This window comes from Charadrius vociferus, unplaced genomic scaffold (assembly GCF_000708025.1).
Source record: "Charadrius vociferus isolate BGI_N301 unplaced genomic scaffold, ASM70802v2 scaffold104, whole genome shotgun sequence".
In the NCBI taxonomy this organism is placed as follows: Eukaryota; Metazoa; Chordata; class Aves; order Charadriiformes; family Charadriidae; genus Charadrius; species Charadrius vociferus.
Genome location: NW_009648255.1, coordinates 6,093,408 through 6,108,576, shown reverse-complemented (window position 1 = coordinate 6,108,576; position 15,169 = coordinate 6,093,408). Strand labels below are relative to the sequence as shown.

Sequence of the window (15,169 nt, the reverse complement as noted above, 5' to 3'; positions counted from 1 at the left end):
TGGTGGGAGAAGCTGCCAGAGTCCTTCTAACAACGGGAAAGTGTCTCTCTCATTTGTGTTTTATTGCTTTAAACTCTCCTATAAGCAGGGGAGCTAGAAAATAAAATAAAAACCCTAAAACCCACATGACAACCCCAAACCATCTGAATCATCCTGGCTGCGAGAAGATGGGGTAGGCGGTGAGGACAAATTGGGGAGGACCAAGAGGTAGGGCTGGCTGGAGCTTTCTTTCTAGAAAAGGGAGGGGGAGAGATGGGGCCAATAACGCTTCAAACTACCAGACATTTGTGCTGCTTTTCTAAATCTTCCCCCGGGAGCCTGACAGCGGTGTGTGTCAGTAGAAGCAAACCCAGGGCACACAAACCCACCAGCCAGAGCATCCGACGGCAGCCATGGGACGTCCCCGTGACGCTTACACGTGAGCGCTCTTCGCGTGGGTAGGGGAGCTGGATCCCGAGGCGTAGTAGAAACGGTTTTCACCGAACGTCTGGGCATCCCCCGAGCAACAGACGATGACACAGCCACCGAAGAGGCAGAGGGCAGAGCCGATCCAGCCCGTGTACAGGGAGTAGCCGAAGCTCATAATGGTGGTCTCGCGGTGGGCGCACACGGGAAACCAGATGGTCGCAACGACGCCGCACATGGCTGGGGAGAGATGGAAAGGAAAGGTAACTCCAGCATGTAACCCCACTGCGGGGACACACAGCTTGCCAAAGGGGAGGGAAGGCTCTGCAGGACAGGGAGAAAACCCATCCCTACTCCCTTGCGGTCCCACGGTGGGACCCAGGAGCATCAGCATCAGGGCTTGGTCCAAGAGATCTCCGAGCAGGAGGCGGCATGGGAGCCTCGCGGGGAGAGAGCTTAGGAGAGAACAGCCATCTCTCTCAGGCACCGACGAACAAAAAGAAAAAAACAACTGCTGCTTGACACAATCTGATATATTTATTACAAGGGAAACAGATTTGTTCCCTAGAAATATCTTTAAGGGGGAAGAATGAAAGTCATCCCTGAAATTGATGCTCTGGAGAGCTGCAGAATTAGGAATAAATTAGATACGAAGCAAGGTGCATATGCGTTGGTGAGGTGGTAAAATCGGTGGCCTAAAGTCAACTGGTTTAAATCACTATTTCTGCATGAACTCACGTCCTCAGCCCATGTCAATCAGCATCACTGCAGTTGCTCTGCTGAATGGTCACATAAGCATTAACGAAATATCCCGGCACTTAGCAAGACAGAGCAGGGTTTATAAAATACAAGCAGAAAATGAGCAGGGACAAAATAAGCAGCAGTACAGCATTGTTGGGTGGGGTTTATTTATGGAGAAGGAAACGTCTCACAACTCTGGAAAGCAGATTCCACTTCCCTGTGGAAAATTTCTCTACATCAAGTGATGGGGACAAACCCAGCAAAGCTCTCCAGAAGCCTATTGAATTGAATAGAAACGGGACCTCATCTGAAGAGAAAAAAAGTATTTTACTTAGAGTCTCCAGTGGGTCAAAAAATGACCGAGGACTTCAACTTTTGCTTGAAATCCCATCGTTTTTCTCCATGAAAAGCAGGAAGGCTGCGGCAGTGGTGTTTTGAGGATGGCTAGGCAGGTGACATATGAAGTTAGACACCCTCAGGACAGTAAAGCAGGTTCAAATGCAGAACTTTGCGGCAGCCGGGCTAGAGATCATGATGTTTTCGGCGTGCGGCGCACACACGTGGTTTGCTCCAAGCAGGGACAAAACTCGTGCCCCGCATTATCCTTGCGCTACACAACATCACACTCGCTACCCTCACCGAGGGGCCTACCTCCATCCTGCAAAGTCCCCACGTGCACCGAGGGCAACGGGAGTTGATGGTGTTAATCACCTCACGGGAGCGGGTCCTAAAACAACACTCCTTTATGGCCTGTACATCTGAGAAGAATGAATCTGTCAATATTTACTTGCCTCCGGGACAAGCTGTGCAGGAGTCCATCCTTGTGGCTATCAGAGAATCAGAGCAAAACAATAACAGGACTGTGGCAGCGTTACAGATCTCCACCGACCGCGTTAAAAGGTATCCGGAGGCAGTGTCAAAAAGTTAAGGTTGCAAGAGGGGAAAAAGAAGGGGGTGAGATTAAAAATAAAATTGTTTGGTTAAAGAGGAGAACAAACCATAGCTGCTGGCCGGTACAGCAGAAAACCCATCCCCAATAGCTGCAGTTATTGTGAGAGAAAATATTTTCTTATGGAAAAGAGAAGAACATTTGAAGGATGCTAATAAAGCCAGTAATAATTTTGGGCCTCCTCAAAGCAAGGACCCTGCGGCTTTGGAAGACATTTTTGGAGAAGGCAGGGAAGGGAGAACAGCATTTCTCCTGCTCGTGGATCCGTCCCGCAAACAGCTCATGAGATTTAAAACAAAAATGTGTCAGTTGGGAATACGCAAAGCATTCTAATGGGCTCTAGAAAAAAAAGCTCCTTTGTTGTCCAAAAGGACACAATCATCTTTTCTTTTTCTGTCAGCAGTAAATATATATATATATTTATGTCCATAGACTATAAGAGCCTTATGTATCCAGACCCTCCCCCTCAACACAGGACCGAAGAAAACACTGGCGCTGGGGTGAGAAGAGCTCTCAGGGCCACTAACACAATAGCATCCCTTGTGCATGTGGCTGAACTACATGTAAAACCACCTTATTTTAGTGCTGACAATACTAGAAAGCTGTGGAACACAAGCCAAGGGCTTTGCACGGGTTAGTTTGACCTCTCTGTCTTCGGAGGCTACCAGCTGCCGTCAGACACCAGTGACCCCGTCGCCCAGCGAGAGGAACGCCCTGAAACAGGACTGGATTTCATCGCTCTGCGTAGATTAGATTGGGCCGTAAATCCTCTGAGAGGATGCGAAAAGGGCGGTCTGCAATCGCAGTATGTCTCGGTGAACTCAAATTTTGGTCTAGCCCTCTCATGGGGAAAGGCTGAGGAAAAGTTGATCTGCCAAGAAACTCAAAGGGATTGGAAAAGGCATTTTAGGGCAAGTTTCAAGCGCTGAAATAGCTGCCTACAAGGACAAACTCTTTGAATTGAAATTATTACCCCTTTCTTTTTGTGCGGATGCCGAGAAAGTCTTTGCCTCTCCCTAAATATGAAAGTCTTCAGAGAGTAGAGCTGCTGTAGGCGATATAGTCTGGCAGAAAAGTAAAAGAAAGTCTGCAAAAAGGAGGAATATTTTCTATTAGACCAACTACATCAGCTGGAAAAACAGGCACGTTTTGTGGCACGCAGATACTGGAAAGCTTGCCTGCTTTTTGCAGGCAAGTCCTGTAAAAGCCACTGCCTCTACCTGCAAAAATCATCTCGTTAGCGGATGGTATGGCTGTCCTTGCTCCGTCAGACCGCTGTGAGTCCACAGGGAGACATCCCAGGCTCCCAGCGTGTCTAAGTCCTTTTTGACGATGGACTTGCCGTGGCTCAATCCTTTGAGCTCGTACTCTTAATATTCTCCATTACAGGCGTGTTTTAGTCAGAGGGAAGTACCATTAGACAAGAAGCACAGAAGGTACTCGGGGAGGTGGAGGAGACAGAGCCGGATTACACCAACTCAAGGGACAGTGAGTCCCTGCCAAATTCCTGAACAGTAACTTAAAGGCTTTCTGCAGAAGAAAGAATCTTTCTCTTTCACAGCTAAATTTAATCATTCTGAGTTGCTAACTCAAAGTCACACAGATTTCTCTTTCAAAGCATTTGGTTGAAATAATAGATATCCACGCTATTTTTTTTTTCCTACATTCAAGGCAATCTTTTTATCTTGATATCTATGGTTTTGCAAGTAAATCTCATGCAGTGTCCAGAAAAAAATATTAATATCCTTTATTTAGTATACAATAGCTAATACGGTCATCTTGCAGTAGCAATCGCCAATAACTAATGTATTTTTCATCTGTGTTTTCCAGTGTTTCGAGTCCCCTCACCTCCATTAGGAAAATGCCCGCTTGGCTACCAGCACGGGGTCCCCCGAATTAGTATCAACAACACAGGGTGGGCTGGGTTTTTTCCATGGATGCTAGCGTATGAAATGTTTTCATACTGGCTCAGAGCAAACCTCTGCTGACGGTTGTTTTCGGCGATAAATCAATTCCCTCGGGCAGATAGGATCGAGCAAAGACATAAATACATCAGCAGGCAGGATAGGAGGGTGCGCTCACAGGTTGCACTCTGCAGCCCGCTATTATCAGCAGACAGAAAAATCAATGGAATATCTGAGCCCATTGTTTTCCTGGCAAGTTTTCAACTTTTTCTTTTTTTGTTGTTTGGTTGTTGGGTGTTTCTTTTTTTTTTTTTCCCCTCACACTGTTTCAACCCCTGTTTTCCTTTTTAATAAATCCCTGTGACAAACTGCCATCCCTTCCCCGAGCAACAAGTGATGTTTGGCCGTGGGGCCAGCTCCCCTGATCACATCTCAGCTCTCTGTTTCTGCTATGTAAGTGAGTGTTTGGGGGTTTGTTTTCTTTTTACCGGAGCTCTGGGAGTTGGTTTCCACTTAGAGGAAAAGGCTGGAACCCGTGCGGCTGGGGAAAACCACGAACGAGAGTTCAGTGGCCAGAGGGCAAATAAGAACAGTCCAGGGCATATTACTTCTAGACTATAATTAATTTTACATCAGTATTGTGATTTTTGAGGCCTGATTCATGCTTATTAAATGCTCTGGGATGGTAACACCTCATTTTGCAAATAACAGATCATTAATCAGCTTAAATAATGTCAAAGTCCCAAGCTCTGTACATTATTCTTCTTCCAAAGGGACTGTTGTGCTGAGAAAAATTTGCCATTTGAAAAATAGATGTGGGTTGGTTTGTTGGGGTTTTGGGGTTTTTTTTTAATCACACTTAAGAGCAAAATGAGCTTATTTATTCTTCATTTGTGATGGGACAAAAAGAGCATTATTGTAATTGTGACTAAAACATTGTGACCGGGCTGCTGTTCCCAGCCCAGATCATTCAGGACACCAGCGACATGAGCAAACCACTTCACCTGCAGATGCTTCAAAACTCACAGGGGTAAAAATCAGTAAGAAATCCAAATCCGACTCAAAGAGCGTTCGCCTGCCGATGTCTGTGTAAATACACATTTCCTTTCCTCACAGGATCTACTCAGGGGGAAAACCATGCTCTGAGGCGGAGAGGAGCCCGGCTTATGGAGCACCGCAGCCCCTCTCCTCCATCCTCTTACATCTGTTCTCCTCCCTGGTGTCACCCCGCAGCAAGACCAGGATGGGACAGTGGTACACGAGACCCCAAACCCCTGGTGCAACACTGCAAGGTACGGGATTTCACTTATTCTAATGCAGCGTTACCCAATATCACCACTGCAATTTGTTTGCCGCGTGTTCTGGTCCTGTAATATCTGCCGCCCTTCGGCAGCGCAGTTTCAGGGCGATACTCTCGCCTCCACCACTACAGCCATGCAAACGGGGCTGATCTACAGCACCGTTCTCCTTGACTGGAAGCAAAGACTCGTGTTTGTTTGTGACGAAGTGCAGCTCCTCTGGGCCTCCCCCATCCCCAGCCAGGGAAATCCAGCACAGCAGACTCCTCCGGCACTAAAATTTCATTCGCAGGCAGAAAAAACCACACTTTTTCTTTCACTTTGCCAAGCCCAAATACGTGACTTAAGGTTTTGGGACAGGGATGAAGGCCACATTACAACAGCTTTCTAACATGGCTGTTCATGATCCAGATGTCCTAAACAGGCCCTATAACACTTATTGTAGGATTTCCAGCTGTGGCAACGTGCCCTTAAACCCCACAGATGCTAAAAGGGCCCCTTGGTCTCAGCTGCTTAGATTTGGGATGTACTGACCCATACTATCTGCTTCCCACCAAGGCACCAGAGGAGAGACCGCTTGCAAGGAAGGAGCATCCAGAGGACAGCCCCTCCAAGCGTGCAGCTATATCCAGTGCCCACTTGAAAAAAAATAAGGAGGAGAATAAGAAGAAAGAAGACGGGCATGATGTCAGCGCGGGCTGCCAGCGACCAGCAGAGCCACACAAAGAGGCCACTTTCCCTCACCCCTCCTCCTCTGCCCCGCAGACGGGTAAAAACAAGGCACCGCAGCCTGTTGCTGAGATGACGAGGCTTCAAGAACATGCAGGTGTTGCACTGGGGACAATGAGCTCCACAGTCTGCGCTGCTCAAAACAATCTCCACCGCAGGCATGGAGGACGGGAAGAAATTCCCAGGGGAGCTTGGAGGCCAAGGGCAAGGCTGGGCAGAGGGGGTTGGGAGGCACAGGGGACGTGCCACCCCTCTTCCCAGGTCCGTGCCACCTCCTCGCTCACTCCCCTGCTGTCCCCACAGCACCAGAACCCCCTCAGCTGCGGGGTTCCCCTCTCACACACCTCAGCTTACTTGGACCTGTCTGCATCTGCAATGCCCAGGGAAATTTGGAGGTTATCCCTGTAAGCAGCTTGGGAGTTTTGACCCTTTTCCAAAAATAGCACCACTTCCACAGAAAAACAGCAAAACCAGCTGTCTGTGTGCGACCACTATCGCCCTCCTGCAGAAACAGGCAGCGACCATCCCCAAGGACTCTACAAGACAACGCACAGTAGGGTTTCTCAGCCCTCCCCTCTTTGTCTTGCCTCCTGTCTTTGTCTTCCCTCTCCTGTCCGTGTCTTTTGTTCACCCCACAGACTGCAGAGATGCTGAAGAGCTTCAGGGTCAGCCCAGCCTGGGCAACCATCCTTTCAGGTGAACATGCTCAACCAGTTTGCACCATGCCACCCTGGAGCAGAGGAAGACCTCCGTCTCTCCACATGTGGTAGGCATCTTACCCAGGAGGATGATGAGGATCCCTCCCAGCTGGGACCGCCGGTACTTGGCAGCTCCAGGCTCGTGGCCCATCCGGATGCAGGGTAAGACCGTTATCAGCAAGAAGATAGCGGGAAGACCCAGGACAGAGGCAGCGATCATCAGTGCTCGACATGCTTGGACGTACCCTGTTGGCAAGGCAAGGAAAGATGGTTTTGATTATTTGGCACAAGAGAATCATAGAATGGTTTGAGCTGGAAGGGACCTTATAGATCACCTAGTTCCACCCCCCCCCCCGGCCCTGGCTACGGACACCTCCCACCAGCCCAGGTTGCTCCAACCCCAGTCCAACCTGGCCTTCAACACCTCCAGGGATGGGGCAGCCACAGCGTCTCTGAGCAATTTGTTCCAGTGTCTCACCACACTCACAGTGAAAAATTTCAGCCTGATATCCAATCTAAACCTGCCCTCTTCCAGTTCAAAGCCATTCCTCCTTGTCCTGTCACTACATGCCCTTGTAAAAAGTCCCTCCCCAGCTCTCCTGCAGCCCCTTTAGGTACTGGAAAGCCACAATAAGCTCTCCCCGGCACCTTCTCTTCTCCAGGCTGAACAACTCCAAGTCTCTCAGCCTGTCCTTAACTGGAGCCTGTGCTCCAGCCCTCGGATCATCTTCATGGCCTCCTCTGGACCTGCTCCAACAGGTCCACGTTCTTCTTGTGCTGAGGACCCCTTTTTGAGAACCTTTGGACAAAGCCTCCTGTTTGATTAGCTCCTAACACTTGCATGGAGTATGGGAGACACGTTCAATCTTTTGTGTAAACAATTAAGACAGGGAGACTGCAGTACGGTGGTTAGTGTGTGAACACAGGTTGTACACGCCCAAAATTTTCCAACAGACAAGCAGCACTGCCTGGAAAACACAAGCTCTTCCCAGCAAGACACTGAGAAATCATGGAACTGGGAAATATGGGAAGGGAAAGTAGGAGAAACAGCTAGGAAGGAGTTTTCCTATATCTTTTCATAGAGAGAGCTTTGATTAAATAACAAGAATTTAAAGCCTTAACGAGCAGCTTGCTGTGAGCAGAGGAGGTCCGCAGTCATCCAGAGGGCTGAATAGTTGGAGACCCATTCCTGAAACATGCAGGTTCGTGAGACACCACCACCAGCTGCCCTGAGGAGCTGAGGACTGTTGACCTGGGAGGAGGAGGGATGCTCAGCAGTCCCAGCCACGTCCAGATGCTGCACCTCAGTAGTCCAGCCTGGTGGCGGGGTTTCAGAGGAGCCCCGTGGCTCGAGGTGACCACTGGCACAGCTCTTCCTTACGGAGAAGAAATGACTGCACCTTGCAGAGCTGCTTGAGTAGCCATAACCATGGGCCACGTTATTCCTCTGGGTCCCTACGGACATCACGGGATTCCCTGGCATTTCATCAGGTACCATCCCTCTCCTGCCTGCCCCCACGCAGCACCAGCAGCCTAACACAAGGCAGCGAGGAAGGACAGGGGACAGGGACTGTGGGTGTGCTGCGCAGGGATGTGACATTTCTACACTTCTGTTCAGTTCTATGTATAATAATGTATAAAAAAAACCCCATATTTTAATATAGAATGTATATATAATTTAATTTTTAATATTGTATATAAAATTTATATATAATATAGAAAATGTATACATAAATAAATAAATCCGGGTCATTACTTGCATGCAAAGGAAAAAGAACAAGTGTCAGATTTGCTCCATTGCCTGGTGAGCCTCCACCAGCTCTTGGGACAGTTTCAGCAGAGCGAATATGCTGCCTCTCTTTCCCCCCTTATTAACAAAATGAAGCTGCCACATGCAGGCATGGAGATTTGTGATGCCTCAAACAATACCAGCAAAACGGGGCCTCAAGCAAGTCCCGCTGACATACAGATAAGGCACCAGGAATGAGGACTTTACTGTTCCTGGAAATGCAGCCTCTGTGAATATTGAATATTTGCTGGATTTTTCATGAGGAAACTTAAGTAAAAAAGTTACCTGAGGAGTTCAGGGCAAAAAATGAGACCCTAAACAAAGGAGATGGCAGCGCCCAGTGTGGTTTCTGTGCTATCGGTCCAGATTAAAGGAGACTACAAACACGTTTATTTTAAAGACTTGACTCAGGCAAGGAAAGACTCTAAATACATTTCAGTTATCGGGCACACCAGGATAAATTTCCCTCTCATGGAGAGCCGTAGGTATCAAATGAGTTACGAGCAGAAGCATCGTGTTTTGTGATTTGTTTCTGCTGGAGAGAAGCATTGCTTTCTGCTGCTGAAAGACCTATTTACCTATTTATGAAACTTCATTCAATAATGTTCCTTCAGGGCAAGTCTTTTCTCTGTCTTCTTTGCCGGATCATATTGAACAAAAGTAGCAATAAGGAAAGCAAATCTACTAAAATAGAAGTATACACACACAGAGAAAGGGAGAATAGGAGCTACTCTGAGAGATTCAATATTGCTGAGCACGATGTGGTACAGACCAGGGCTCTGCAACAGAGAGAAACTCGGGAATAATCTTTCTGACCTCTTGTGAAATTATTTGCACAACAGTTTTTAAATAAAGAAATAAGGAAACATGAAAGAAAACTACAAGGAATAGTTATTTCTACCCTGTCAGCTTTGGCAGAGGCATCTCTGATGTGCTAGAGGAGGTGCAGTCTGAACCACAGCAGGACAAAGAAGTGCTACAGGGTTAACAGTGATTGAAACAGGTAAGATCGTTAACTAAACTTACAGGGACAAGACCATACAAGACCGTGGCAGGTTTAATTAGCTCAAAAGATGTATTAATACTGACAAAACACCTTGCTTAATTTTTACTTTGCAGTAAACTAGGTGAAAATTACTATATAATTGGAAAATATCAAGAAAAGTTAAATGTATTTACGTTTGCCATGTAAAAGTTCTGTCTTGCCTCAGAAGCACAAGACCATCAAGACTAATGATGATCTTCCAAAAGATTAAAAGCCATAGCAGCATTAATAATAGATGCTGAAAGATTCATTATACTCAAAATCATTTTAAGGAATCAAACCTTAACATTTGTAATAGTCCATCCTCGTCTCAAAGCAAAACTTGAAATACTCCATTATACCTCGATATACTACATATGTTTTGCAATGCAATTTAGACACAAGATGTCAAAGGAACAGAGAGCGTTTGCTAAGAGTAATGATTAAACATTGACTGGACTTTAATAGCCCCACATGACACCTGGGTACAATTAAAACCAGGTATGATTTAATGAGAATCACGTTAAGAGCTATCATTCACATCCTTTAGCGTATTTCATGGACCACGTTCTGCGCTGATGAAGTTGAAGGAGCTTTGCCATCAATTCATCCCATAGCAGGACCTGTCCCGCTCGGAGCAAGGCTTGGCTCCTCACCTCCGGGTGGGAAAGGAGGGTATGGGGGCCCACGTACCTGGCAGAATGAGGATGTCCACGAGGGGCTTGCAGTGATAGAGACCTGTCGCCATGACACAGTCTGCCCACAGCCCCTTGGATCCCAGCTCATCCATTTTCCTGCAGGTGGTAATGGTGTAGCCGCAAGTCACCACCCAGTCGTTGGTGGCCGTTGCCACAACCACCCCGATCCACCCTATAAAACTGCAGACAAATCCGGCCAGGTGCAGGCAGGTGGCCACCATGTCGTTCCCTTGGTGGGGCAAGGTGGACAGGAGAGCGCCCGCGGGGGTTCAGCAAAGCCGGCCGGCGAGCTCCCTGCTGCGGATCCCGGCTGCTGGGACCTTCTGCGGGCTGCGAGAAGGAAGGACGGGGGTTTGGTAGGACAGACGAGGTCCCTGGTCAGGCACTGCTGCAGGGGCTCTGCTGCCTCTGCCCACCTCCCTCCCTGGGAGGGGTTAGAGCTGCCTCCAGCCCCATAACGCATGGGAGGAGCGAGCGGGGAGCCCCAACTTCTGCCAGTTCATCACAAGAGTCGGAGGGGAAGGAGGGTGAGGAGAGGAGGAGAGGCAGAATCATACCCACCCACGCTTGAAAAACAAACCAGACCGCTTTATTCAAATGCAAACGGCCGGACTATTCAAAATCTAGCATCAAGGGAGAAAAATTAAGGCAGTGTTTTTGAGCTGGAGACAAATGATCACACTGGTACCTCTTTACGGAAAGACAGGGCAAGAAATGTGGTGGACGGAGTTACTCAAGAGGTGGAATTGAATGTCTCATCAAAGCCACCAGCACAGCTGCAGTAAATGGACAAAATCAGTCTTGTGTCTTTCCTGATGTTTTCGGCAACTGCAAAAACATCAAAGACCCGTCACGGCACGCTCTGCTTGCGCCGGGGTTTTCAAAAGCATTACCTAACACTCACGGACTCCTAAATACGTGTTTAGAAGCACATTGTTTCCACTTGTGAATGCTAAAATGAAAACGAGCAGCTTTTTACTCCGGCTCATTACAGGTTTAAATTTTAGTCTACTTAACAGAACGAGGAACAGCCTACAGCAAAATGGCAAAATAAAAGAAATAAATAAAAAACACCCCTCACAGCCTGTCCTGCACCAAAGTGAAACAGGCAGGCAGGATATTTTCCTAGTTTTCCTTTGCCTTTTCCCAAACGCACAGAAGTCACCGGGCACCAGCTCACCCCTGACGGAATCGCACGGCCGCGGACGCTCCCGCCGGGGCAGCGCGGCCCCGCGGGGATGAGACGTGCGTGGAGAGACCACTAGTGGAGAGCGGCCGCGCTGCAGCCGCGCAGGGAAAACCCGGCAAGAAACCGACGGAACCGACGGATTTTCCACTCCCAGAGCTGCCAGTGGGGAAAAAAAAAAAAAAAAAAATACTGGAAGCTACGCAGCAGGGTTAAGATGCCGGGAATGAAATCTGTCCCGTTCTTCATCCAACAGTGTTTTTTCCTATTCTTCGGCAAATAAAGTGAAAAACACGGACAAGACCATCCTAAGCTTCATTTGTCATGTGGAATCATAGAATCATAGCATGGTTAGAGTTGGAAGGGACCTTAAAAATCATCTTGTTCCAATCCCCCTGCCAAGGGACACCTCCCACCAGCCCAGGTTGCTCCAAGCCCCATCCAACCTGGCCTTCAACACCTCCAGGGATGGGGCAGCCACAGCGTCTCTGGGCAATTTGTTCCAGTGTCTCACCACACTCACAGTGCAAAATTTCGGCCTGATATCTAATCTAAACCTGCCCTCTTCCAGTTCAAAGCCATTCCCCCTCGTCCTATCACTACATGCCCTTGTAAAAAGTCCCTCCCCAGCTCTCCTGCAGCCCCTTTAGGTACTGGAAAGCCACAATAAGCTCTCCCCGGTGCCTTCTCGTCTCCAGGCTGAACAGCCCCAACTCTCTCAACTCATCCTCACAGCAGAGGTGCTCCAGCCTTCGAATCATCCTCGTGACCTCCTCTGGAATCGCTCCAACAGGTTCATGTCTTTCCTGTGCTGCGGACTCCAGAGCTGGAGGCAGCAACTTGGGGTTGGAACGAGATAATCTTTAAGGTCCCTTCCAACCCAAACCATTCTATGATTCCATGATTTAATCTTTTCCCAAACAATATTCCTTCTTATTTATTATTCAGGAGATGAACTTGTCATCTCTCGAGTGAAACTAGTGTTCTTCCACCTCTTAGACCACACAATTGCGTTGAACAGAGCATGTGTCACCTCCTGAATTTGGAAGGAGACGAGCTGACAAATGAACACATTCCCACCTCTCCCCTTCGCTGACTCAGTTTGCATTTTTTCAGTCTAGCATTTCCTCCATCTAATTTTATAACATTCCATAAATTAAACATCTGATGTTTGTATCAAGTATAAATGCGATTAGTTTAATACTGCGATTTGGTGAATACCAGGCGTAAGGATACTTAACCGCTTTGGGATAACTGATCCCAACCTCTGTTGTCTAATGATGCTGTCACCACACAGTCCTTTAGAGTTTAAAAACATGCATATTCTCCAAATTGCCCTAATACTTAGATTTCTAATGTACTTCAAGTGTTTTATTTTTCTTCAAAGTACCAGAAAATTTTGCAACATCTTGATATCCCATTCCGCCCCAAAGGTGAGATTAGCAGCATTTGACATGGAGATAGCGCAGGCGCATCCTAATGCACAAACCCCAGCTTTCTAAAATGCTGCGGGATATGAATTCCCCAGCAGTGGACACATCCGACCATAATTCGGTCTCCTCCAGTTACGGTTTCTTCTTCTTCTTCTTGCACTGCCATGTCTTCCTTCACAAACGCGTTTGTCAAAGCGCGCGCAGCAGCTCGACTGGCAAGAAGCGAATTTCACACCTCAGTAAGTGGTACTGTTCAACAGTACTCGATCCGCTCTTGGAAGTACTCGATCACAATTCCAATTACTTCATTAATGTCGACAGGGGCAAGGAACATCTACTATTTTGTCACGGTTATAAATAACACCGCCAATGTTCAAGTGGATATAAGTTAGTATGCTACAAGTGAACGAGGATTCGCAAAATCAATAGAATAAGAAACAAAGAAGAAAACTGTATGCTACATAAACGGATACATTTAGGGCAATATTCTTACAATTCATTGTTTTTAAAGCAAGTGCGACACATGCATTTATTTCAGCAACAGTGTGAACACCTTAAAAAAAATAATCAATCTTTTTACCCTGTCACTCAGGCAGTTTTTCCTTGATCAGCATTGTTTTCCCTGACAAATGACATGTTGCAATTAGTCACACGTACACAAGCTCTCAACACCCTATGACTTTTTCTTCTAGAAGTGACTCACCTGGAGCTTTTTCTTTGCAGGGTTTTTCAGCCTGACAGCTTCTCCCTTGCTGGGAAATACAGCAGCATAAAAATACACCACGGGATGCAGGAATAAACAGGGCTGACTCTTTAAGTGGCAGAGTCACTTGTTCATTTTCTTCTGTACTAAAGGCTGAGCTCATCAAAATATTACCAATTTCATCTTCACCCTGGTTAAACACACTTCTCTCTTCAGCTGTAAAATACAGGCAAGTACATGGTAGCGTGAAGGGTTTGCAATAATCTGAAACATAATTAGGATTTCCTATATGCAAGACCCGTACCTTAAAACAAGCACAAAGCATTTTTGTTCTGATTTGAGGGGAAGGAAAAGTATCTGTGTGAATGTGACTGCACTTGCTTATCCATCCCCACCCCCCCCCAACTTTATTGTATTTAGTATGAATAAAATCACCTAGAAAACCTCCAAATCATTATTTGTAGTAAAAGTTCTATTTTTTTTACTACAATCTAGAGTTTTTTAAGCGTCCAACAGAATATAGCCTATTGTTCTAAGTGAGGGAAGCTCAACCTAAATGGAAGACCCACTCCCATACAGCTTACAGGAACGGCTCCCTCTTCTCCTCTCGCCTCCTTCCTCTCCTATTCTGAGTTTTCTGCTATTTAAGCTCCCTGATGGTAGACAAAAATGTTAAGCAATGTAATGACATGACGTACAGAAACTACGATCTCCTTAGGGTCACTGATGGGCATATTTTCCATCAGCAAATCAAGTATAATTCTCATTTCTGATTTTAACTTTTTATAAATCTCAGCATTTTATATGGTGATACGCGATTTTTATCTCGTTCATCACTAACTTATAAGGAGCGGCGTGAACAACTCAAACACTGCTTGAATAGTCAACTAGGCACAAAAGCTGTGCACCAAAGAACAGGCCAAATACACAAGAGGTTGTATTTACACATATAAACACCAACATTAGGTGAAGACACACAGAAACCTTAGTGTCAGTATCTTCACGGAGCCGTAAGAGCTCAATCAGCTCTTGTGATCTCTCGTGTAATCAGGTTTTAATTCAGTGTAATCTCTCGTCCTTAGAAAACCACCGTTGTTAAACACCTTCCAAAAAGTCCAGTTTATACGTCAGTGTTCAAAAATACTACGAAGGCAAGTGTTCTGACATTACGGTTCTTTATTCGTTTTTGAATCCACAATCTATACAGGTATTTACAACGCATGAAAATGGAGAACAGCACAAAATACAGTTGAGGTATAAGCTAAGAGCACAGTATGTCATGTTTCAATAAATATAATTCAAAATTTGTAAACTAAGTGACCAGATAGATGCATCTTGTTTACTAAAACCATATAAAATATCTGTTAAATCTCACGTGAGGTAGAGGACAGTTTTGTGTGTCATGTAATGCAACCACAGCAACTCCAACAATAAGACTGTACATCATTGGCAAAGTATTAAAACTTGTTGAATGCACTGACCATTTTTCACAGGCTTTTACTCCGGTTTCAGAATAGTCATTCAACCTGTTGCCTTGAGCTGACACAGACTCTGTTGTTTTGCAGCTACTTTCTGTAATTCATTAACATAATTATACTGGCATGTCAACATC

At 46.4% G+C, this 15,169-nt stretch overlaps 1 protein-coding gene across 1 annotated transcript; it reads right to left on the bottom strand.

Moving 5' to 3' along the window:
- Window positions 1-269: 269 nt before the first annotated feature.
- Window positions 270-10,538, bottom strand: CLDN11 (claudin 11). Its single transcript, XM_009884440.1, has 3 exons — window positions 10,231-10,538; window positions 6,806-6,970; window positions 270-645 (listed from the first exon to the last, which is right to left on the bottom strand). Exons 1-3 carry the CDS (start codon window positions 10,454-10,456, stop codon window positions 413-415), a joined length of 624 nt encoding a protein of 207 aa, XP_009882742.1. The 5' UTR covers window positions 10,457-10,538; the 3' UTR covers window positions 270-412.
- Window positions 10,539-15,169: the final 4,631 nt, after the last annotated feature.

Coding starts and splice junctions, on each gene's coding strand:
- CLDN11 (XM_009884440.1), bottom strand. CDS start 10,456: ATGGTGGCCACCTGCCTGCACCTGGCCGGATTTGTCTGCAGTTTTATA. Junction 6,971..10,230: donor GGACATCCTCATTCTGCCAG/GTACGTGGGCCC, acceptor CCTTGCCAACAG/GGTACGTCCAAGCATGTCGA. Junction 646..6,805: donor GATCCTCATCATCCTCCTGG/GTAAGATGCCTA, acceptor ATCTCTCCCCAG/CCATGTGCGGCGTCGTTGCG.